At 48.2% G+C, this 24310-nt stretch overlaps 1 protein-coding gene across 1 annotated transcript in view; it reads left to right on the top strand.

Annotated features, from left to right (window-relative positions):
• The window catches only part of JPH2 (junctophilin 2), a 59315-nt gene that overhangs the window by 30341 nt on the left and 4664 nt on the right, over nucleotides 1–24310 (top strand). Inside the window, exon 3 of the mRNA XM_077832215.1 lies at nucleotides 11575–11693. Within this exon, the coding sequence (XP_077688341.1) occupies nucleotides 11575–11693 (119 nt within the window). The remainder of the gene's footprint in view (nucleotides 1–11574; nucleotides 11694–24310) is intronic.

The raw sequence follows: 24310 nt of genomic DNA, 5'->3' as shown, positions 1-24310 counted from the left end.
TCCTGAGGCCAAAAGGGTTGGTAGGAAAATTTTGTGTCAAAGCTTATTTGCAATGAATAATTGGCTTTTTGCTTTAATGGAACATTTTTCGCCGAAACTTTTTGTTTTCCTTGAAAATTTCCAATTTTTTCTGTTTGTTGGAAAATAGAAAAAACCCATACTGAAAATATTTTCATTTTTTACCGTTTTAGGCCAAAAATATTTTTGGTTTATCATTGCCAAAAACTGACCAATATGTGGTGGGGTTTTTGTTTTTTTTTTTAATGAAAAATCAACATTTACCTCAGGGAAACATACCCATTACTGATCAGCTCTTTAGCCCAAGTAGTTTGCAGGGCTGTCAGTCAGAAAAACATACCTTTACTAATAAATGCAACATATTTAATCTTGGTGCCACTGAGAAATTTGCTCCCTTCATCATTCATGGAATCTATATTTAGTCCTGTGACCCCACCTTTCTCCCTTTGCCACACTGCACTTGAAATGAACAAGAGGAGGCTGCTGGCAGGGTGTTCTCCATGTGGGATCCTTGACTTTGGAACTGATTTCCTCCCACCCCCCTTCACACACACACACACACACACACACACACACATGCATGTGTGCACTTGGTATGGAATAGTCCACATTTGTCAACCTAAGGTGCATGCTGTTAGGCCCAAATGCATAACGGGGAGGGAGTGGGCTGAAGATTGGAAGAGCTTGATTGCTAAAGGGGTTATTGTCTTTAATGTATTTGTCCATGGAATGCATCATCCAGTTTGACCTTACTGTGAAAGTTAATTATAAAAGGGGTGTCCTGAGCATGAGATGAGCTGTTTTTTATATAGTTTATAAATCTAAATCACTAGCATTGGCAGTGATTGTTCACAGCATGAGGGCAGTGTGCCTTGGCGTATTACTGTGGGGCTGATCGCAGGCACTGGGCTGCACAGACTGATTTGTTATCGTAGAGCTGCTTGGCTGTGCACTCTGACTGGAAGAAGTTATATACTCATGCTCACCCTCCTGCTAACAGGCAAAGCACCAGACAGAAGCCTGGGAGCAGGCCAAAAAAATGGGCGAAAGGAAGTGTAGCCTCTAATAGCGAGAGACTGAATCTACCCTTCTGTCTGCAGAGAACTGCACTGACTTTGTCATGACATACTTTCCAGCCAGGTTGGAGGGTGAATGGAAAAGCTTTTCATCAGCTGAAACTCTAGTTCAGGGCTCTGTGTTCTTCCTGGAGCAGGAGATGACAGCAGTAAGAGTTAAAGCATTTGTTACATTCCTTACACTGATATCTCTGAGGCCCTCCACTCTTGCAGGGCAAACAAGGCCCATGTAGTTGTTTAATACAGCCCGCTTTATCTCTGATAGGTGCGGCCTATGGAGACTGCAAGTCCCAGTAGGCAGCGTTCCATCCTGAGCTGTCTCTGGGCACTGCATGTTGGGACCTGCAATCTGCATTAGCGGCATCTCCATAAGAAAGAGAACGGCAGCTGACTCCCAGCCAGTTGCTCGTGTTGGCCTCTCATCTAGGTCAATGGGGGCCAGAGCTGCAGTATTAAAGAACATGGTATATTAATGAAGCAGCAAGAAAGCAATACTGAGAATTAGAAAACCTCAGAATGTTTAGCTAACCAGTTTCCCTTGCTCAGAATGTGGCTCCTTTGGTAGATAGCTGCCGATTCGTCTGCTGTAAGATTAATATCGCTTTAACTGTTCTGTGGGGAAGTATCATTCACTGAAGGATACAAATGGCTTTGAGCTATTTAGGGCTGAGGATAATATTTTAGTATTTTAAAAATTCGCCAGGTAATCATAAAGACTAATGCTCACTGAGCTTGTTAGTTTCAGTGAACTTTGACAACAATTCCTTGCTCCTAAAGCATTCCCTAAAAAAACGATACTTTTTTCTAAGACAAGATGGTCTGGGCATTACCCTTTATGCCAGAAGGAAGGAGAGAAGGTACTGTTTTGCTAGCTAGCTAGCATAGGTATTTACACAATGCCAATCACTTCAGTAGCTGAGTGCCGGTACAACAGAGTGAAAATACCAGTGCATCTCACAAATGGGTTGTTTGAGAAAGGAGATTGGAAATGAAAGTAATTTCAAGGTTATTATGTTTTATCTTTTTTTTAAAATACAGTGACATGCTGTAGAACAGTAAGTATATTTACTGCATTAAGTAGTTGCTAGATTGTTTGTTTGTATTGTATTTATGACATACACAGCACCCTTGGTGTACATGAGCATTAACAACTATCAGTAAAAACCCTGCCCTAAGGAGCTTACAGTCTAAATTGGATGGATAAGAAACACACAAGGTTGATATGCAAAGGAGGAGCGGGTAGTGAGGCCTCCATCTAGCCTCTAGAGCAGTCACTTCTGTTTGTAGAGGGGTGAAGGGTTGGGAGATGGAGACGGATGGGATAGATCCAGAGGTGAAAGTAAGCCGGTACACCCCGGTATGGCGTACCAGCAAGAGCCGGTGCACCGTACTGGCAGCCCGGCTTTCCCAGGGGGCAATTTAAAGGGCCTGGGGCTCCCAGCAGTGGCTGGGGCCCCAGGCCTTTTAAATTGCCTCCAGAGCCCTGCTGCTCTGGAGGGCCGGGGCGGTAGAAGCAGGGGAGCCGCGGGCCCTTTGAATAGCCCCCAGAGCCCTGGGGTAGCGGGGGCTCCAGGCGCTATTTAAAGGACTGGGGCTCCAGCTGCCTCTGCTGCCCCGGTCCTTTAAATAGCCACTGGAGCCCCGCCGCTTCCCCAGGGCTCCGGTGGCTAATTAAAGGACCGGGGCAGTAGAAGCAGGGGAGCCCCGGGCCCTTTAAATAGCCCCTGGAGCCCTGGGCTGCTGCTGCTACCCCAGTGGGGGAGGAGGAGAAGGAGGGGGGCACTTACCTTCCAGCCCCAGTCCACCCTGTCTCTGACCCCCCCCCTTCCGCCCTAGGCCCTGCCCCTTCCGGGGGGCCAGAGCTGGCACCAGCGTACCTGTAAGTCATTCGACTTACTTTCACCCCTGGACAAATCTGAATAGAAGTATGGGCAGGGGAAGGAGGAGAAGAGATGATTAAAAGGGAGGAGATAAAGCAGAATGTTACAGTAGAGTTATGGGTGATCAGTGATGTAAGGCAAAAGATGTAGGCTTTGAAGAGATGGAAGGTGGCTTAACACATGAGAAGAGAAGGCTCCAAGCATAGAACTGAAAATGGAGAAGCAGTCAAAAGCATCTGTACTTTACACATATCGATCCTCCACCCGCACCTCCCCAAGAGTTGGCATCTTTCTGGTACCAATATGAAAGTTCTGATTTTCCCTTAGGCAAAAATGTGCATGGAATATTCCCTGTTTTTTTCAGTGTTGTAAATGTTATCACTGAACCAAACTATTATATCTTAAATTTCCCAGGAAGGACAAAATGCAATATACTTCATATTTGAAATATACAATATCTTCCCCCTCCCCTCCATACGTTGCAGGAGTAGGGTACCAAGTATGGCATTTATTGATTAAATGGACAGCAGCGATCAAGACCCGGACTTTTAGAAGAGTTAGATGTGCACTTTGCAGGGGAAGTTAGAGTGATTGTACATGAAAAATCAGGTACTTGCACACTCAAAAATGAACATTATCAGCCATTTGTATACACAGTTACTGAGTCTGGACTTGCAAGTGCAGCAATTGTGCATTCGGTTAGATGTGCAATTCTGTCTTCATTTTGCATTTACGACTTTTCTGAAAATCTAAGGCCAACAAACATGTTACATGCATGATATGTAGGGCTATCTGACCTGTCAGATTAAAGCATGTAATATACAGGCAATTGTATTATTATTTGTATTATGGTAGGACTTAGGAATCCCAGACAGGACCAGGGTCCCACTGTGCTAGGCACTGTACAAACTAGTAACTAAGAAGACAGGCCTGCCCCAGGCTGTTCACGAGACAGGACACAACAAGCTGATGAAACAAATGGGGTAGGTGTGGGTCGGGAATAGACTATAACAAAAGAACAAACAGGGTTTATCAGAGAAGCCAAGTTGCCTTTCATTTAACATGTTAATTAGTGAAAATTCATGTAACATTTTTGAACCAGTGGTAATTTGAATATCAGAAAAAAGGGGCTCAGTTAGTCATTCCTTATGGGGGTCTCTGATTCAGTCTAATAAGGCAAAACACTGAGTGGTAAGAGCTGTGATGAATGGGCTGTACTTTCTGGACCCTGCACAGAATAACACTCTCTACCGAACGTGAAATAGTTGGGGCAGGCATCTGAGTTATTCCACTATTTCTGGCTACAAGGTCAACTCAGTACCTGTAGATTATAAGTGGCTCTCAGGCTGTATCTGGCATTTGCAGTATTCTCTGCTCATTCTAATCTTATCTACAGTCCAACAAAATGTGGATGCGCAAAACACAAGAACAGTCCAAGAAGACAGGTTTATTGGCTTGGCTTATGGGCTCACCTGTTAGTGAGCGGGCCCAACTTTGGCTCTGATACCCTCAGAGGATTTTAGTAGCAATCAGAGAAATGGATTGGGCAGCAGCACTACTGGGAGTCAGCCAGAAAAGAGAGGAATGGTGCTGTATCCCCGCCCTTATACAAAAACTATTACAGCAGTAGAGATTTTCTACTCTCTCCAATTGAGTGCGAGCTAAATCGTAAGCCATGCTGGTGGCTCAAGAGCAGCAAAAAGCATCACCATACGGGAAAGGGTGATTCTGGATCAATAGCAGGACGCCAGTTCCCCAAAGCACCATAAAGGGGAACTAAAACACAGGGCAATGCACTCCAGAGGCAATGGGCAGCGTGCAGTGTGCATCATCTGCACATCTCCTCCTGACCTCCGCTTTAGACGAGTGCTCCCCTTCCAAAGAATTCATGCAACCTATTTTTAACCGAGCTGACTGGGGAGCTGAAATTAGGAAGAGAACTTCTCCACTGCAACAACCTGAAGTCTGTGCTCCCTAATGTGTAGGTTGCTGCTGGCTGTCTCTGGGAGCGCATTGCTAGATCACTGCCTTCCTAGTTGGGATAGAGAGTTCTGTCATGATTTTTAAGGGGCCTTTTCCTTCCTTTCCATTTACTGTTACATATGAGATTTGGATTGTGTATTGTGTAGTTCTGTTTTGAAGAAGAGTATTGACTTCCGCCACCAGTAAGTTTAGAGTGGAATTTTCAAAGGCGCCAGTCCCTGCAGCACCTTCCTTCCCACGCAAAGATTCTGCCCTGCTTGTCTGCCTGTTGAATTGCTCCTCGGTGTGGTGCTAGATGTTTGCGTAAAGCTGGTAGCAAAAACTCACCAGCTGGCTGAAAAAATTCAAATTTCTAAAAATTTTTGCAAACAGTGTTCCTGTTTTTTACCAGCTCTAGCCTTGGGGGAAATTGCTGGCTCTTAAGCTCTTCAAGGTCTATAGCTGAAAAGCTACTTCTTTGTCCTCTTTCAAATCCCTCCTTAAAACTCTCCTTGGCTGTGATGCCTACAAAAAAAGCAGTGATGGTTAGGCGGCTGATGTGCTGAGTCCATTGCCCGTCATGCTGAATGAGCAGTATTGTCTGGTCATTTCCCAGTGCTTCCCTGTCTCTCTGTCTGTCTCTCCACTTGTTGCCTTTTGTCTTATACTGAGACTGGAAGCTCTCTGGGACATCTTTTTGTTCTGTGTTTGTACAGCCTCTAGCGCAATGAGATCTGGTCATGTCTGGGGCTCCTAGGCATTATGGTAATACAAATAATTCATAATTTCAGAAGGGCTCTGTGAGAGCTAGGATTTGTTATTATTCAGAATCACTAATCAGCATCTGACTGGCCAACAAACACTATGATTGCATGCCTGTTCCTATCCTAGTGCAGCTGGCTGAATACAAGCTCCTCTGCTGTAGAGTTGTGCCTTACTCCCCCCCCCCAGACCCCAGTCCAGCATGTTAATAAATCCTTAGCGGTCCCCCTCAGATGGTAATGAACAGTGGCAATCTCCACTCATACCTTCCTGGCCGCTACAGTCCCAGTAACACCTGGCCATGAGCACGCTGTCTGTGGAAGCTGAATGCAACATATTTATCTCCAAAGCCCGTCAAGGTGTGCAAGACACAGGCACTAATCACAGAACCTGTGCTATAATAAATTATCTAAATCATGGTAGCACACAAGCCCAGGGAGTCAGGGTCTGTGTGGGGCAATCAGACATTGAACCGGTTGACAAATGCCTGTGGGGAAGAGAGCACAGCTTTGAGAGCTGACTCAGCTGCTCAGGCTCCCAGCGCCTGGTAGATCCCAACACATGATGCGAGTAAGGTGCCAGTTTCTAAGCAGCAGCTCCAGAGCATGCAGCAGCTGTTGTAGCCGTAGGCCCCAAGTTCATGGTGTTAGAAGAATTGCAGGAAAATGCTATATCAGTGGGAGTGAGGCAAAGGCCAGCCTCACAAAGTGAGGGGAATCAGCTGCCATCATAACAATATCTCTTATTTACACAGCACCTGGAGGACCCCAAATTCAAACTATGTCCTGGGGGGGCACATCACCATCAGTTATGGTGGTGAGAATCCAGACTCACTCCATCATCTGCAATAACTGAGGTCAGGATTGGCCCCGCCCACATCCCAGTGTGGCGACTACAGGCTGCTACAGACCTGCTACCTAGGGTGACCAGATGTCCCGATAAAATCAGGACTGTCCCGATATTTAGTTGTTTGTCCCGTGTCTCGACTGATGTATGGTCGGGACGCCATTTGTCCCGATATTTTGCTTCGGTGGCACTCTAGTTTGTTTGTTTTTTGCTTCAGTGGCATTCTTTTTTTTTTTTTTTTTGCTTGGGGCGGCAAAAAACCTAGAGCCGGCCCTGGTGTGGGGGTGAACCTGTGGCTGACCCCCCATGTGTCCCCATATTTTGTTCTTGTCATCTGGTCACCCTACTGGTGCCCTTTCAGTTGGGTAGTGTGCGCTCCTTCTCTTCCAGCCCTGAACTCCTGTGCAGTTCCCTGGGAGGAAGAAGCTAGGCTCTGATCTCACGCCAGTGTAACTCCGGAGTTGCTCCATTGACTTCGGAGGAGTTGCACCCACTTATGCTCGGGTTAGGTCAGGATCGCCATCATCAGGCCCTGCAGCCTTCCTCATCCAAGCACAGAACTCAGCCGTGCTTAGCTTGGGAGGACTGACAGAATCATTGCCCCAGGTCACGTGGTTCACGCTTACTTTACTGTACTGTTCTTGCCTGGCCTGGGTCTGGGCCTGTAGGAACTGTATTACTTCAGAGGAAGCAGCCTGCTTGTCCCATCACTAGAGCCTCATGCAGCAGCCTGATAAGCACAAGATATAACAGCCTCTTAGGAGGAAGGGAAGCCTCTGTGTACCAAACCGGGACTGCCACGGGATTAGAGTAATCAGGAGTTGTCTTGTCTGGTGTAACCTCCAGGCCATGCCGAAGCTGTGTTTCATCCTGGAACATTAAGGAATGAGCTGGGGTATCTGTACCGGCCGTTGTTAACATGTTAGCGTGTGCATTCCTCACGCACCAGTGAGGAGGGAAGCCCACTTTCTGTGTATCAGCGTGGCACCAGGTGTCCACTAGAGAGCCATATGTACCCGCTCCAAGTCCCTCACCATCCTCTGCTTGAGTAGCTTGTTGTAATAACTGAGCCATGCAATGCCCCACTTGGGGTGTCTGTGCTGACCAAGCCTGAGCGAGACAGGAGTTCCAAAAGCTCTGACCTTCCACACCTCACCATAAATCAGTATGTGACATGACTGATGGCAACTGTGTCTCAGGCCTTGTCAATTTGCAGACTCTAGAAAGGGGATAAGAAAGCATCTCCTCACATGGCAAATCACTTCCTCTCTTTGCCCTTCAGGGAGAGACTGAGGTCATGTCTACACAGGGACATCCAGGAAAATTAATCTGATTTAACTAACAGTGTGAATTTGAAGTGGATTTATTAAACTGCATTGAATCCCTGTGTGGATGCAGTTATTCAGAATTAAAGTGGCCTTAATTCGATTTAGCATAATTCACTTGGGAAGTGAATTAAACTAAACTGAATTAAGGCTACTTTAATTTTAAATGAGGGTGTTCACACAGTGTTTTAATGCAGTTTAACTAATCCACTTCAAATTCAGATCTTTAGTTAATTTGGATTAATTATCCTCAATGTCCATGTGTAGACAAGCCCTAATACATCCAGAGTTGGTTCCTAGTTTTAGTTCTCTAAAAGTCCATTCAAGTTAATCACCTTAGAGCGAAGCCCAACTATCATGTTAGCCAAAACTGCAATATACTAAAAGCAAACAGGCTGATGCTGATAGGGAGGTGACCCTCCATCCAATTTAGCCCCCAGAATGGCAAGTTAAGGTGGCTGCAAATAGGAATGTGCCTGCCTAATGTCTCCCAGTCTGGGAATGTTTCTTATTCTATTATATGTCTCTCCCTTGGACATTCTGCTACTGAACATCCCAATACCCCATTCTTCACAAACCCTGGGCTTTGGTTTAGCAGCCAGATACCACAACAAGGGCTGGATCTGTGCATCCCTTCCTGGCTATGGCAAGCATGTGCTCCTGCAAGTGGTCCCACTGGGCCAGAGTCTGTGCTCTGCTCTAGCCTCTTCATGCCACTCCACCAGCAGTAAACCCTGCAGACGGCCTCTGGGGATCACAGTATGTCAGAATGGCTCTACACTGCCTCTCTCACAGCCCCCAGCATAGAGGGTGCGTTGCGGGAGGAAGGGGACATGGCCACAGCATGATGAGTATAAGTTAAGGTGGCCATGAGGCAGCTCTGACTTAAAACAAGGGCCAAGAGAAGTTCAGAAATGCAGGAGTTGCAATGGTGGCTTAAAGCCCCTCTGTCCCTGTGCTGGAGGAACAGAGGATCTGGCCCTTCCTCTTCAATGGGACTACAAGGGAGTGAGCGCTCACCAATGTGCACAAGGGTGGCCAGTTCTAGCCCCAAGCATGCAACTTCAATCACTTGATCAGTGGGACAGATAACGTCCTCAGACACTGTAGGGCAGGTTCTGAGATTCCCACCCTAATTTAGTAGCTAAAGCCTGGGCTTCTTTCTCTGGATTGCCCCCTCCAGGATCCAAGTGCGAGAGCAGCACTGTCAGTGTCTGTCAAGCTGCACTCCTTCCTGGAGCATTGCTTTGGAGAGTTAAAAGGAACACCTCTCGGCAAGGTGAAGGCTGCTTTCAGGCTCTGTGCTGAGCACTGGGAATCCACAGAGATTCCCCAGGCACAAAAAGCACATAAATATGCCACCAGCCCCTCCCCAGATTGTAGTGGAATTAATCACACTGATTATATGCTACCAAAAAAGGAGACACTTTCTCTGTTTACAGCTTCTCGTGATCTCCTGCATGCAGTCGAGGTTTAAAATTGCAGACTTCTGTCTCATCAGCTAGTGTCTCTGGATGTTTCAGGAGCTCTAACAATATTGGACAGAAAAACAAAAATTGTAGAAAACTATCCGAGACAGCTCAGCTTGCAAGCTAAGAAGGAAGATGATGAGTAAATGTTAGCAATAGGCTGACTCCTGTTTCCAACATAAAGGGAGATCATTCCAGATATAGGAATTCTGAAGTACAGGGGGATGTGTATTATGGTCGTTTGCATGTTAAGAGTCAGAATGCCCTTCCAGTTCACAGGTATTTTACAGCATTGCTGAGCATGAAGATTTGGGAAATTGCTAGCCATTTAATTCTTTTCCATAATCTTTGTGACCAAGAATCATGGAAGTTTCTCTCGCTTTTCACCGTAAAGAAACTTGGGGGAAAAATTTCAGCAGCCTCTTTTATTGCATCTGCAATATTTGCATGTGCCAACACCCTCCCCCCTCACACATATGTAAGTGGGTATTTGGTGCAAGAGAATTCATTCTGGTGTCCTGGCTAAATTGAAACTCGGGTCATTACATTCTATCTAAAATTCCCTTTGCAGTCTCTATGGAATACAGTATCTTTCCTCAGTTCCAGTTCTAAGATGTTGCTGTACCATTGTGTGCCATCATACAGCATCCATGTTTCACCCCAAAGGGATCTGTGTATCAGTGTGGGGGAAAAGGATCACTGGATGTCACTTAACTAGCTCACAGATTATTGCAAGGCTGAATTAATAGTATTCGAGTTTACACGTGCAGATCGATAATCATACATCTAACTGTCCATATGCATACAAATGTGTGTGGTTTTGCATATGCACATTTACATATCCACAAATATGGATTGGCATGATTCTGGAAGCTGCTGAAAATCTGGTCGTGATGACAGTGTTAGGAAAACAAGTATTCTTAGCCTTGGATGGAACAGGGTGGCTTGTGTGTGCACAGAATTGGTCTCTTCTGTTTTGAAGGTTCAATTTCACTGTTGAAGTCAGTGTCATACTATACAGGGATCTTTGTTCCAAAGCTAGCTTAACTTCTCATGTAAAAATCATAGGAACCAAAATGCTATGTATCTTAGCAATATCACACACAGACAGATAACTTAGTTACCCTTATGAAGCAAGCAGGAGACGTTTCTCTACAGGACTCAAGAAGCCAAGGTATGCAAGAGGAGGCCACCGGTGGTTTTCATATTACAAGGGCAGCTCTGGAGTTTGGTATGGATAGGGGAATCTGCCTGGAAAACTGGACTCTTGTTTCTTTTATGGTCACTTAAGAGGCACTGAGGACAGAACTTGCCAAACTTTGCCCACTGTTGTATACTGGGATCTGGAGTTCCATAGGCCGCTCCTATGCAGGAAAGATGAAGCTGGCTGTGTAGCACACTCGAGACTTTTGACGCTGCACTTAGGCCATAATGTTGTTGTCATGTACATTGTATAAATGCCCAAACTGTGCAAGACACATATGAGGGCATGGTCCCTGCCCCAAGAACTTACAATTTTAAACACAAACAGACAAAAGGTGGGGGAAAGGAGTGTTCCTGGGTGTTCCCTGGCTATGGAAATGGAATCCTGCCCTACAAAATGCAAGGATGCCACATCTTGGAGGGAGCCTTTCCCTCCATGTCCCACTCCAGCAGGCGTGATTGGCTGGGGCACTCCTGCTGCAAGTCCCCAAGGTTGAATGTGTGGAAGCCATGCAATAGAGCTGTGCCATTTGTTAGCATAATTACTGGCTAATTAGGCACATTTGCAAGCACAGTTATCCCATTCTTATGCATGTGAACACACACTATGCTCAAGCAGTTGTGCACCTAACTTATTTGCCAGTCTGTCCCTTTTTGCTTGGCTGTCCATAGGCTGTGGATTTTAATTTCCATTGGGTGGCTTCTGTTTGCTGGCTGGCGGGGTTAGCTTAGTGTAGTGCTAGTTTGCCACCTGTCGATGGCAATAATCATGTCTGTTGTTAACTACGTCATGGTGCCCAGGTCTATGGCAGTAGGGGTGGCAGTAAACATGCGAGGAAAATTACTACTTGGCAGGTGGATAGGCTACACTTTTCACTGCTCCTTCAGCCCACTTGTCAAAGGGATTATTGGGAAATGAGGCGCCAGATTTTTAATTCTTCAGTGTTCTCTGTGTAGCCAATGCCATGTGCTTGGGCAATGCTGATCATAGCTTCGGAAGGTACTTAATGTCATGATGGTGTTCTCTTCACAGGACCTCCCATGCCAAAGCCAAGGCAGATGGAGCTGAGCAAGCAGCTCAGGCAGCTAACAATGAATCGAGCGTAGCCAGGACTATGGCCAGGGAACTATCTCCAGACTTCTATCAGCCAGGTAAGATGTGGGAGCAGCTTCTACTTAACCCTCAGCTGCTGTGCCCCAATCAGCAGGGAGCAAGAGGGTGCAAGAGGAACAGAGGGTGAGAAGGGCAGAGGAGTGTTTTGCGAGTTCCCAGTGGGTCAAACACAGTCCATTGGTACAATGTGGGTTGGCCAGTTTAGTCAGTGATACTGACCCAAGGCACTTTCCCAAAAGCTTTTTGCTCCCCAGGTCAGCAAGGGCGAGAAATGACTTGGAGGAAAAGAAGCAAATAAATAATTAAATAAATTGGCGCTCGCACCCACCCTCCTCTATTCCCCCCTTTCTATAGGTCCAGCTGCAGATTTGCCTGGGCCCCAGTTGTGTTCCCATGATCCCCTGCTTGTGAATCGGGGTTGTAGCAGATCATCATGTGCAGGCCTGCACTTTTGAAGAGCTTTACCTTGATTTTTGTTGGTCCAGCTTTGCCAGAGGAATACATAGTTTTATGTGTGTCCACACTGGACATGTGGCTTGTCAGGTTTAGCTAATTAATGCCTGTAAAATGCTGTGAGAAAGTTACTACTGCAAAATATTATTATTAGTTACTATTTAATTTCTTCCCACGGATGCTGATTATTCTGTTAGGAAAATACTTGGGAGGCTATTTCTTGAGATCCAGCATTAGGGAGTTCATAGATGTGATGTTTAGTACTAGAAGCTGATCATAAATGCCACAAACTTTCCCTAACTACAGCCCACTGGAAATGCATTCTTCTAAGTTTTGTAAACCTGACTTTCTCAAGCGGGTGGGGGGCCAGATCTAGTGGCTAATGCAGACAACATGCAGTCCTAACTCTGACATCTTTCTCCTGACTTGTTTTGTTACCTCAAGCAAGTCACTCCATCTCTCAGTGCCTGAATTTACAAAGAGGCTCGGTGATTTGCCTAAGGTAATACAGGAAATCAGTAGCAGAGGTGGGAATAGAACCCAAGTGTCCAGACGCCCAATCCCCTTCATTAAACAGTAGGCTGTGATGTTTACTTCTCTTTTGATTTGAATATGTTATGGATTACAGTGATCTCTGGTATTAACATATGAAAACAGGACACACAGTAGGAAAGAAAAATTGCTCCTCTCCAACACAGAGAGAAATTCTGCTGGTTGAAGGAGAAAAATCCCCACAGATATTGGCCAAATTCCTTGCAGACTTCTGTTGTCCCTGGCTCTAATAGCCGAGATACATCATTCTGTGGGAGGACTTCCTGGGTACCCAAAGCATGAGCTGGCTTTAAGCTGGGAAGCACCATCACATGTTGGCATGTGTGTGAGCCAACATGTGACGACGCTTCAGTTAACAATAGCTCATTTGATCCCAGCATGAGACTGTCAGCTGTCACTTGTGTTCCACAATTCACCCAGCACACACCAGGGTATTTATAGCATGCATGTAAGAGGAAATTGGAATTCCCAGTGGGGGGGGGGGTGGTTAAAGTATATATTTAGATTTTTTTTGCATCTGTGGTGGTTCCATAACGTAATTTGTGCAGCCTTTGCAAAATGGCCCCCCAGGCTGAAACAGCCTGTCATTCCTGTTTCAAGCCTCAAATGCTTGAATCATCTGAATGCCTTTTGAATTTAGAGTCACATCAGATTCTTGCATCTTCTACTATTTTGTTAGCATTCCTGTTTTCCTTCTTTTACTCTCTTTTTAATGCAAACTATGTTTTATTGAGAGAGTGGAGGACAGAAAAGCAAAATGATACAACAATACCAGGAAAACATGCATCTGTAAACAAAACTGTAATGGCCTGAATCTTCATTTACACTCAAATCCCTTTATACCACTTTGCCAGTCTAAAAGGGCGTAAACGTAGCATAACTGAGAATCTGGCCCCCTAGCAATCAAATTCCAACCAAGTGTTGTACAAATGGAATTCCTTCATGTCAATCTTTCTTATGTCAGGATGTTCCTCTCTCTTTTACTGAATTTTATTTTAAGTACGTGATTTTTAAATAACCGCAACAACGTTTATCTGCAGACTTGAGTTTATGGGGATCAAATAAAGACCCAGAAATCACATGTACACAAAAGAGAAAATAAATGTCATTTATTCTCTTTTGTATGGTTTCAACCCATGGCAGTAATTCCCATGATTTCTCATCACGTGACACATCAGTCATTTCTATTCACAGTGCTGTCTCCTCCAGATTCAGGCCACGACTGGTTGCACACATCTGGCAGCGTAATGTCTCATCACAGATGCGTCCTTCTCCCTCTGTTATGGGTGCAAAGTAGAGCTGGGTAAAATTTTTTGGATGAAACTTTTTGGCAACAGCAAAAGTTTCACAAATTCATATCGGTTTTGTCAGTTTGGTTCAGATGCAAAAAAATCTGAAAAAGTCGAAACACTTTATGTCAACTTTTTCAAAATGATATGTTTTGATTTTTTGGGGTCAAAATGACTTTTTATTCCAACATTTCTGTCTTATTTTTTAAAAAATGCAAAAAGGTACAAACACTGCTCAGATTTGAAACCAAGTGTTTCATTTTGGGTCAACCAAAATATTTCTTTCAAGTCAAAATGATTTTTTTTTTTTTTACTTTTTGCTTCACTGAAAACTCCAAAAATTTCATTTTTGGCTAGGCTTTAAACAATTTTTGTCCTGATTTTTTGGAACTGCCGGTGAACTGAAAAGTCCATTATTTGCCCAGCTCTTGTGAGAGGAGTCCTGGACTTACACAGCTAAGTTCCCAAGGGTATGTCTTCACTGCACAGTTAGCCTGGGGGACTGGAACGCAAGTCTCAGCACCCAGACTAGCCTAGCCTGGCTGTTAGTATCCCCACAGCAAAGCTACACCTATGTTACTGTGTCCTCACTGGTTCTGCACTTGACCATGCATCCCTGGGGGCATATCCCGTGGTTCTTCTTTGGGTGCTTGCTCATGTCGATTCCATTCTAGGAGTGTGCATGCCCGTGTCTGTGGCCTTTGGAGATTTTTGCCTTAGCAGTACCTGTAGGACCGGCTGTAGTGCCCTCTAGAATGCCACACTCATGCCATGGTTATCAGGCATTGCCTGCCTGCACCCTCTCAGTTCCTTCTTACCACCCAGGGAGGTCAGCTGGAGCACCTCACTTGCTCGTCAAGAGCTAGCGGTTTCTCCGATTGGACTTCATGCCTTCAAGTCTTTGTTCGATTGTAGTTAGTGTTAAGTAATTGTTAAGTGCATAGTAGGTCCCAGCGGGGACTTCGCCCCAAGCGGGGCATGCCCTGAGCTCCCAGGTTTAAGCCCTGCTCGGTCTGTGGCAGGCCTATGCCTGTGAGTGACTCCCCTCCCCCCCCCCGACAGCTGCCTTAAGTGCTTGGGGGAATCACACATCAAGGAGCATTGCCGGATCTGTAAGAACTTTCTACCTCGCACCCAGAAGGAGAGGGACGTTCGCTCATCTGATGGAGTCCGCTCTGTGCCCAGCTTCTGAGCCCTCTGCACAGGCTACACTGAGTACTTCGGCCTCTGTGTGCAGTGCGCCACCAGCGCCCAGCTCCTCTCAGCACTGTTCACCGTCGCCGGTGCCGAAGAAGAAGGCAAGGAAGCGCCCGCCAGTGCCAAGCAAGAAGGCCCAGAGGTCATCCAGTAGAGAGACCAGGCCTGTCTGCCAACCTTCTCTGGAGCAGCACAAGCATGCCTCCGTGGCTGGGGCTCTTAGCCCTCTTAAGGGTCCATCACTGCCTCTGGTGAGCAGTATGGGACCCACCATCCTGCCGGCACCGTCATCATCCCAAACCCAGGCACAGAGAGAGCACAGGTCTCCACCTGCTCATATGGCATCTCCGGTGCCACAGGACCAGGCTAAGGCTCCCCGAGAATGCAAGCCAGCTGTTAAGTCCCCTCCAGGGGCAGGGGAGGCGCCGTAGGTCACTGGACAAGCAATCCCGTGGCAGGTCGTAACTGCACCGCCAATCGCCCAAACTCTCCCCCCCGGGTGCCGAGACATTCTTCCACAGTCCAGGGCTCCCCATATTATGACCGACACGATCACCCTCTTGCCGATCCGTGTCTAGACATTGGTCTTGGTCACTGGCACCGTGGGACCACTCCCCCTCGTGTTACCTGTGTCCGCAGCACCGTTCTCCCCAACGCCAGTTCTCCCCAGTATAGCCATCAGTCACTTACGCCTGGTCAGTGCTCACCGGTAGCCACAACCAGCAAGCAGACTCAGGAGTTGACGGCTCCTCCCTGGTCACTGGAGAGTGGTTCCTCTGGTGCGGAGGCCCAGTTCAGCCCATTGCCTCGGTCTCCGCGACGGGATTGGGCACCAGAAAATGTTCTGCCATCCCCGGCACCACAGTGGCAGCAAGGCCAGTGGCCAACACAGTGGCCGTATTGGGGAGCATGGGGAGTTCTGGTGATGACAATGCCCTCTTCACAGCACGCATCAGTGGAGCAAAGATTGACGGCCCACTGGTGGAGGTGGGGGCCGGAGGTGGAGGATCCGGTGCCCACCCCCAAACCTCCCTCTCCAGTGGCTGCCGAGCCCTCAGCGCCTCCACCGGTGGCCAGGGCCTCCTTGTCTTCTCCGGACGAGGAGGTCGTGGGACCTTCCAGGGCCAGGCCCCCAGATGACTTTAAACAACACCAAGCCCTTCTGAGGTGGTGGCTGAGAACTTGGGGCTGGAAGTGCAGGAGATGGTGGAGCAGGAGGACACCCTTTTCAATGTCTTCTCAGCCGCTATGTCTGCCCGGATTGCCCTATCTGTACATGATGGGGTCCTCAGGATTGCTAAGGCTCTGTGGCAGACCCCATCCTCTATCCCACCCACCTCGAAACGGGCTGAGAAAAAGTACTTTGTGCCAGCCAAAGATTTAGAGTAGTTGTATACCCACCCTCCCCAGGCCTCACTGGTGGTGTCAGTGGCCAACGAGAAGGACAAGCAGGTCCCCACCCCCTCTATCCCCAAGAACAAAGAAGCCAAGAAACTTGATTTTCTATTTGGCAGAAAAATTTATTCAACAGACAGCTTACAATTCCGGGTGGAGAACCATCAGGGCCTGCCGGGCCGATACAATTTTAACATTAGAGACAGCTTCCAGAAGTTCCAGGACTCCCTTCCTCAGGGTCAGGCTCAGGAGTTTGGTAGCCTGGTAGAGGAAGGGACTGCTGTAGCCAGATGCTCCCTGCATATGGCATGGGATGCGGCAGACTTGGCAGCAAGGGTTGTCGCATTGGTGGTGGGTATGCAATGCAGCTCCTGGTTCCAAACGGCAGGCCTTTCCCAGGAGATGCAGGCATCAATTCAGGACCTCCCCTTTGATGGAGTTGGGCTCTTCTCTGATCAAATGGACACCAGGCTACATGGGTTGAAGGACACTAAGGCTACCCTTCGCTCATTGGGCATGCAAGGAGAAGGGACACTGGGTTTAGCCATCGCCGCCCTTCCTCCTCTCACTCGCTAGCCCAGCCCGGACCTGCTAAGCACCCGGGGGGCCAAAAGCGATTGTTTTGAGGGTGTGCTCGAGAGCAACGCCACAATCAGCTGGCCGGATCCTGCCCATCCTTTCCTCAACCACCTTTCTCCCTACCACTCGGCCTGGTCGCAGGTTACCTCATTCTTACCAGATCTTTCCGTACCCCGATGACTGGCTCATCAAGGGCAGGTCTCTGGGACAGGTGCAGAGAAGCCTCAATCTGGTGCGCTCCACCTGCAGCAACCTGGGCCTGTTGATAAAAACAGAAAAGTCCTTGTTAACACTGGTCCAGCACATAGAGTTTATCAGAGTGGATCTCGATTCCACGCGAGCCAGGGCCTTCCTTCTGGAAACACGCTTTCAGGCCATGGTGGATCTCATTGCCCACGTGAGGAGACATCTGATCACCACGGCCCACGCTTGCCTGTGTCTGATGGGCCACATGGCAGGGTGCATGTACATGGCCAGGCACGCCTGGCTTCATCTGCGACCCCTGCAAACGTGGCTAGCAACGGTCTACGTTCCCAGCAGGCACCCCCTAGACTGAGCGGCCACTGTGCTGGACTGTGCCCTCTCGCTCTTGAACTGGTGGCTAGACCCCAAATCAGTGCTGCGGGGGAGGGTGGGGGGGAAGGTGTTCCCTTTATGTCCCCATCACTGTTGCTCATCCTGGTCTCAGACGTGTCAAATCTGGGCTGGGGAGCCCACCTGGGCAAGCTCAGCACCCAGGGTCACTGGATGCAGCATGACTTAGCTCTTCATATCAACGTCAGGGAGGTCAAGGCGGTGTGCCTGGCCTCTCAGGTGTTTTTGACCCACCTGAAAGGCAAGGTGGAGCAGGTTCTCACGGACAACACGTCCACGATGTATTACATCAACAGGCAGGGCGGAGCCAGGTCCTCGGCCCTGTGTCAAGAGGAGCTCAGCCTCTGGGACCTTTGTGTGCAGAACGCCATCCACCTGGTGGCCGCTCACTTGTCTGGAACCAGGAACATCCTGGCAGATCACCTCAGCAGGACCTTCTCCTCTCACCACAAGTGGTCACCCCATCCGGAGGTGGTCAACCTGATCTTCCGACGGTGGGGTACTCCCCAGGTGGAGCTGTTTGTGTCCAGGCAGAACAGCAAGTGCCATGTGTTCTGCTTCCTATACGGTGGGGACAAGGGTTCCCTGTTGGACACCTTCCTGATCCCATGGTGGGGAGCATGGATGTATGCCTTTCTGCCAGTGCTGCTTATCCACAGAGTCCTGCTAACGGTGAAGCAAGACAGAGTGTGCGTCATTCTCATTGCCCCGGAGCGGCCTCACCAGCACTGGTTCAGCATGCTGCTGAGTCTTTCGGTGGCCAGCCCGCTGCAGTTACCTCTCCGTCCGATCTGCGATCCCAGAACCACGGCAATCTGCTGCACCCGAACCTGGCGTGGCTGCACCTGATGGCGTGGCTGCTCTGTGGCTAAGCAAGGACGAGCAAGAGTGCTTCGTGGCAGTCCAACAGGTCCTGCTGGGCAACAGAAAGCCTTCTACCAGGGCGGCCTATGTGGCCAAGTGGAAGCACTTTGCATGTTGGACCTTGGACAAGCGCGTTTGTCCTGAGGAGGCCCTGTTGCAGGACATCCTGGACTGTCTGCTGCATCTAAAGCTCCAGGGCTTGTTGCTGTCTTCAGTCAGGGTGCACCTAACAGCCATTTCTGCGTTCCATCCTCTGCTTCAGGGCAGATCTGTCTTCGCCCATCCCATGACAGCGCAATTCCTGAAAGGTCTAGAGCGACTGTACCCACACGTCCAAGACCCGGTTCCCCTTGCGACCTGAATCTGGTGCTCTTGAAGCTCATGGGCCCTCCTTTTTAACCCCGAGCTTCCTGCTCCTTTCCTGGAAGGTGTCCTTCTTGGTCACTATAACGTCGGCATGGTGGGTGTCTGAGATCAGGGCGCTCACATCAGAGCCACCTTATACGGTCTTCTACAAGGACAAGGTCCAGCTGCACCCGCATCCGGCTTTTCTGCCCAAGGTTGTTTCCCAGATCCACACGGGCCAGGACATTTACTTACCGGTCCTCTGTCCAAAGCCTCACGCGTCGGACGAGGGGTGCAGGTTGCATACGCTGGACGTCAGATGGGTGCTGGCCTTCTACGTCGATAGAATGCGGCTGTTGCACAAGTCAAAGCAGTTGTTCGTTGCTGTCGGGGACAGGATGAAGGGCTGCCTGGTGTCAGCCCAGAGAATTTAATCTTGGATCACGGCGTGCATCTGCCAGTGCTACGAGCTGGCGAAAATGCCCCCGCCAGCGGTTGTGACGGCTCATTCCACTAGAGCACAGGCATCTTTGGTGGCCTTCCTGGCACAGGTGCCAATCCAGGAGATCTGTCGGGCCGCCACCTGGTCGTCGGTCCATACGTTCGCGTCGCACTACACGCTGACCCAGCAGGCGCCAGACGCCGCCGGCTTTGGCAGCGCTGTACTGCAAGCTGCACAACGGCGAACTCCGAGCCCCCCTCCATTGATCCTGCTTGTGAATCACCTAGAATGGAATTGACATAAGCAAGCACTCGAAGAAAAAAAGCCGATCACCTACCTTTCGTAACTGTTGTTCTTTGAGATGGGTTGCTCATGTCCATTCCATTACCCACCCTCCTGCCCCTTGGTCGGAGTTGTCGGCAAGAAGGAACTGAGAGGGCACAGGGCCGGCAGCACCTGATATACTGCGGCGTGAGCACGGCGCTCTAGAGGGCGCTACAGCCAGCCTTACGGGTACCGCTAAGGCAGAACTCTCTGATGCCCATGCGTGTGGGGGTGTGCACACCTAGAATGGAATGGACATGAGCAACACATCTCGAAGAACAACCGTTACGAAAGGCAGGTAACCTTTTTTCCTTTGTGCTGAGAGGCTCTAGGAGTCATTCCCAGTTAACTGTGTCAATTGTGTGAGAACTTGTCTATCCCCTGGGTGGAATCGTGGGAAGGCATTGGAGGACTGTCATTACTTGAGTGGTTTTGCCTGCATCCTCGCTACAAAGTGAGCAGTTTCCAGTTTGAGTGAAGCACCCAGGTTCTAACCCACATGCTCAGCTGGGCCAACCAGCCCAGACTTAAAGCACCTCCAAATGCAGGTCAGAGATTTATTTGTGTGGACGGTTGGAGGGGAGGGGGTTGGGCTAAAACCCAGATAGGGGCCTTGGTAACTGTGCAGTAAAGACATACCCCGGGAGGGCTGTCCCTCTTTTGTGGTTGCCACTCAAGTAGTTAGAAATACCAAGGGTTCATATTTGCACCTACAGTTCATTTAGACGGGTGCAAAAATAGTGCCTACGTTGCCAGTGCTAATCGCACCAGCCCTTTAGTAAGCATTCTGCACACTGTCCCAGCCAGTATCGCAGTGTAACAAACAGGGGCAAAAATCCTGCAGAGAAAGGGCCTCACTGAAATGTTGCACTTAGAGGCAGGCGACAAGGCACAGGCTGAACAAACGCCGGAGACTGAGAGAGGTGGGGAGTGACGGCATGTTTGTGAGATTGATTTTTCTTGTGTGAATTATTCAGAGGGAGAAGACGGCACCAGCTGAGAGGCAAGGAACCCAAGGCGGGCGGGGAGGGTGCTGGGCGCTATTTTGAGGAGACTGAACAACTGGTGAAATGGCCTCCAAATAATCTAGTTGCAGCCAGAAATAAATGGCCCTGAATGGGTCTCTTCATGATTGACAGGAGCGTGCAGGCAGGGCAGGGTGGCTAAAATAAATCCTATACCTCTCCCCTACCCCCACCTTTGGTAGGAGTCACCCTATACAGGCCAGTGTTAGCAGCATACTGCTCACACCGTTGATTTTTTAGCAGGAGTAGATCATCAAAGTCCAACTTCCAGGCCAGGCGCAAAACCTCAGTTAATACTTGGGGGAGGGGAGAAAAAGAGATTGAATGCTACATAGTCCACTGTAGGGAGACTTAAAGGCCCTGTTCCCTTTGTAGCACATACTCGGCTACATTCATCTGTGTTCCCCAGAAGCTCTGAGGTTCAGCAGAACCATACAGGGGATGCTGTTTCCAAAGACAGTTGTAGGTGGCTTGGCTTGAACAGGAGCCAAAAGCATAATTCAGAGCAAATGTTTAATGTGTGATGCCTCAGTCTGTTCCCAGACTGCACTTTAAGATTGGCTCAAATTATTATTTATCCTTTGTATTACTGTAGCACCTGCGGAGCTCCTGTTGTGGACTAGGACCCCCATTGTGCTCGTTGCTGGACAAACGCTGGACAAACTCATTTTTCAAAATGACTCGCCAAGTAACTCCTGCCAGTGGTTCTTGCTCTGCTGATCAGTCACAGACAGCACGTTGCATTCAATGTTCAAAACACAAACTGGACACCTGGTGTATTTCTGTTTCCTGACCAGCTAAGCAGAGCTTTTGGAATCAGGTTTCTGGTCTGAATAGTCAGGATTACAAATGTAATATTTGCTTTACGTGAAGGATATGCTTGAATAGTCCCTAAAAATTCACTGTCTCTGCCAGCACACTTGTTTGCTGAAATACTGGCAGAAAGTGACCACAAAAGGGGCGTGAACTCAGACTGAATAGAGTCTTTTACTCAAATGAATAGCCACAGACATGTTTCTCTTAGGCACGCACCTCTAATTTAAATCCGGGTTGTTTGCTCTAGTGTAGGCAGGATTTTTTGGCAATTGTACTAGACAAAACAGACTCCATCTTCTCCACCACCTCTCAGAAGGATTCTTAGCAGGGGTGTTGGATTGGGACCATGTGGAGTGGAAGGAAGCTGTACTGCAACCAGTGGGAACATGACATGGTCTCTACATAGGGCACTAGGGTTCTGCCACTAAAATGCTATGTGACCTTGGGCAAATCACTTCCTCTCTCTGTGCATCTGTGACCTCTCCCACCCTTCGTCTGTCTTATCTATTTAGACTGCAAGTGCTTTGGGCAGTGGCTATCTCTTACAATGTGTATGTACAGCACCTAGCACAATGTGGCCCTGGTCTCAGTTGTGGCCTCTAGGCACCACTGTAATATCAATAACAACAACCACCCTTCTGTAGACCAGGGGCCAAAGTTCCATCCCTGCATCCTCATCTTTGCCTACTGCCCTTTGACAACCGGCATAGGCCAATGACTCTATCCTATTCTGTTCTGATTCCTGCACTCGCCCCCCTGGTATTGCTCCTTCCAGCAGTACTTTAAGCGATGTGACCACACATCTATTTGTTGTTTGTTTTTTCATCATCTCCCCACAGGGAGAAGCATGTGCAGGGCATGTTGGGTTGGTAGGGTTTTGTTGATTGTTTTAAAAAGGCCAGATTGTACTACTGTACTTCAAAATGTAAGCAGGTTTGTTTGGTGGGGATTTGCCATGCAGTCTTTGTGCAAGGTTACCGAGAAGCAAAGATTTACTGACAGGAAAACAATAATCTAAGCTGTGTTGACACCAGCAAGTCAGATGAGGTCAGACATCAGAGTGAAATCTAAATCCTGGAGTCACCTTGTGGAATTGGAATGGGTCTTTGCTCTGCTGTTCTGAACAGGATCTCAATGCCAGAGGTCACTTAGCTGGACATTGCACAGGTCTGTGGAGCTGCTTATAGTCAGGCTTCATCTACGCACTTGGCTGTCACAACAGGCCCTTTTGCCTGGATGACTCATCTGGCTTTCCCCATACAGGTGCAGGGAAATCCAATCAAGGAGTGACTTTTTATTCTGACCTATAGCTCCTTGTCTCAGTTTTCCCTTAGCTGCCTGTTTGAAGGGCTGTGTCAGAGATAGAAATAAGCGTCTATTTCCAATGTGTGGTGAATCTCTTCTGAAAACATACGGTGATTTTAAGAGTTTAGATGTACTGTGGAAAATCCAACTTGGCTCTTTTCACATGAGATGGTTAGAAAGTCCTTTCTTCAGGCAAAGGGAAATCAACGCATGGAGCAAATTTCTAGGGCAAGTGACTAGAACAGAGAATATAAGAGTGAGAGACATTCACATTTGTTTCAGAAGGAGGGGAGCGAAGGAATGTGGAGAAAGACAGGAAGGTGAGAGTGAGGCTACGTCTACACTGATTTTCCTGCGCCAGTTCACATACTCGCACTTGCTGTCATCATGCTAGTAACGGCAGTCAAGGCACAGCTAAGCCGTGTCAAGTACAAACCAGTGGGTATGTACTCTGCACAGTCAGGACTCCGAGATCCTATTCCAGCTCTTCACATGACTGACTGGGTGACCTGGGAATACCACCTTGTGTCTCTATGCCTCAGCTTCTCCATCTGCGTAATGGAGAGAACAGCAGCTAACTCGCTGTGTTTCAACTGAGCTGCGATTGTGATACTGGTTGTTTGTAAAGCATATTCTGCTTCTTGGGTGAAAGGAGCTACAAAGATGTATGGGAGAATTTCTATTTCCTGCTCCCTAGAATAGCAAGGATTTTTCTTTAGTTGACAGGTTTATTAACGAAGAGGGAGAGAATCTTCTCTTGGGTTTTTCAGTGTATCCTTTAACTCGGACCAGGGTGTTATCTTCAGCAAGAGTCCCAGCTAGTTAAGTCACTCAGAGAAATGCAGCAGGACTGTTTAGCTGCTGGGAAATGCAACAAAAGGCCGGTTTGGGAGGAACTTGAATGCACTCACAGGCAGGCGACAAGACACAGGCTGAGCAAACGCCGGAGAGTGAGAGAGGTGGGGAGTGACGGGGAGTGGGAAGAACCTTCTTGTCTTTCTGCATATTATCTGTTTTTTCAGTGGAACTCTGCAGGGTCCAGTTTCAGATAGGAATGTGTTGAATCACTGACTGGTGCCTGTATCAGACTGGCCTTGCAGAGCACAGGATGAACCCATAAAATCAGGGCTTGTCCTTAAAATATAGTATGGGTGGTACACAATCTTCCTGCTGGGTCACATCCAAGCTATTGACCTAGACAGTCTCCCGTGGAATTAGACAGTCCCCATACGTGGGCTTCAGTATATTTTAAGGTAAAGGCTTACTTACTTGAACCAGGTGCTTTATATAGAGTCCATGTCAGAAACAGCACAGAGCTGGCATGACCGAGTTCAGGCAGGAGGCCTACAGGAACCAGCAAGCACACGCAGAGAGAGTTACCTTACCTTGACCTGAAGAAGAGCTCTGTGTAGTTCACAAGCTTGTCTCTTCCACCAACATCAGTTGGTCCAATAAAAGATATTACCTCACCCACT

The sequence above is a fragment of the Eretmochelys imbricata genome, chromosome 13 (assembly GCF_965152235.1).
Source record: "Eretmochelys imbricata isolate rEreImb1 chromosome 13, rEreImb1.hap1, whole genome shotgun sequence".
In the NCBI taxonomy this organism is placed as follows: domain Eukaryota; kingdom Metazoa; phylum Chordata; order Testudines; family Cheloniidae; genus Eretmochelys; species Eretmochelys imbricata.
Note: the sequence above shows the minus strand (reverse complement) of the source record. Positions and strands in the feature narration are given on the sequence as shown.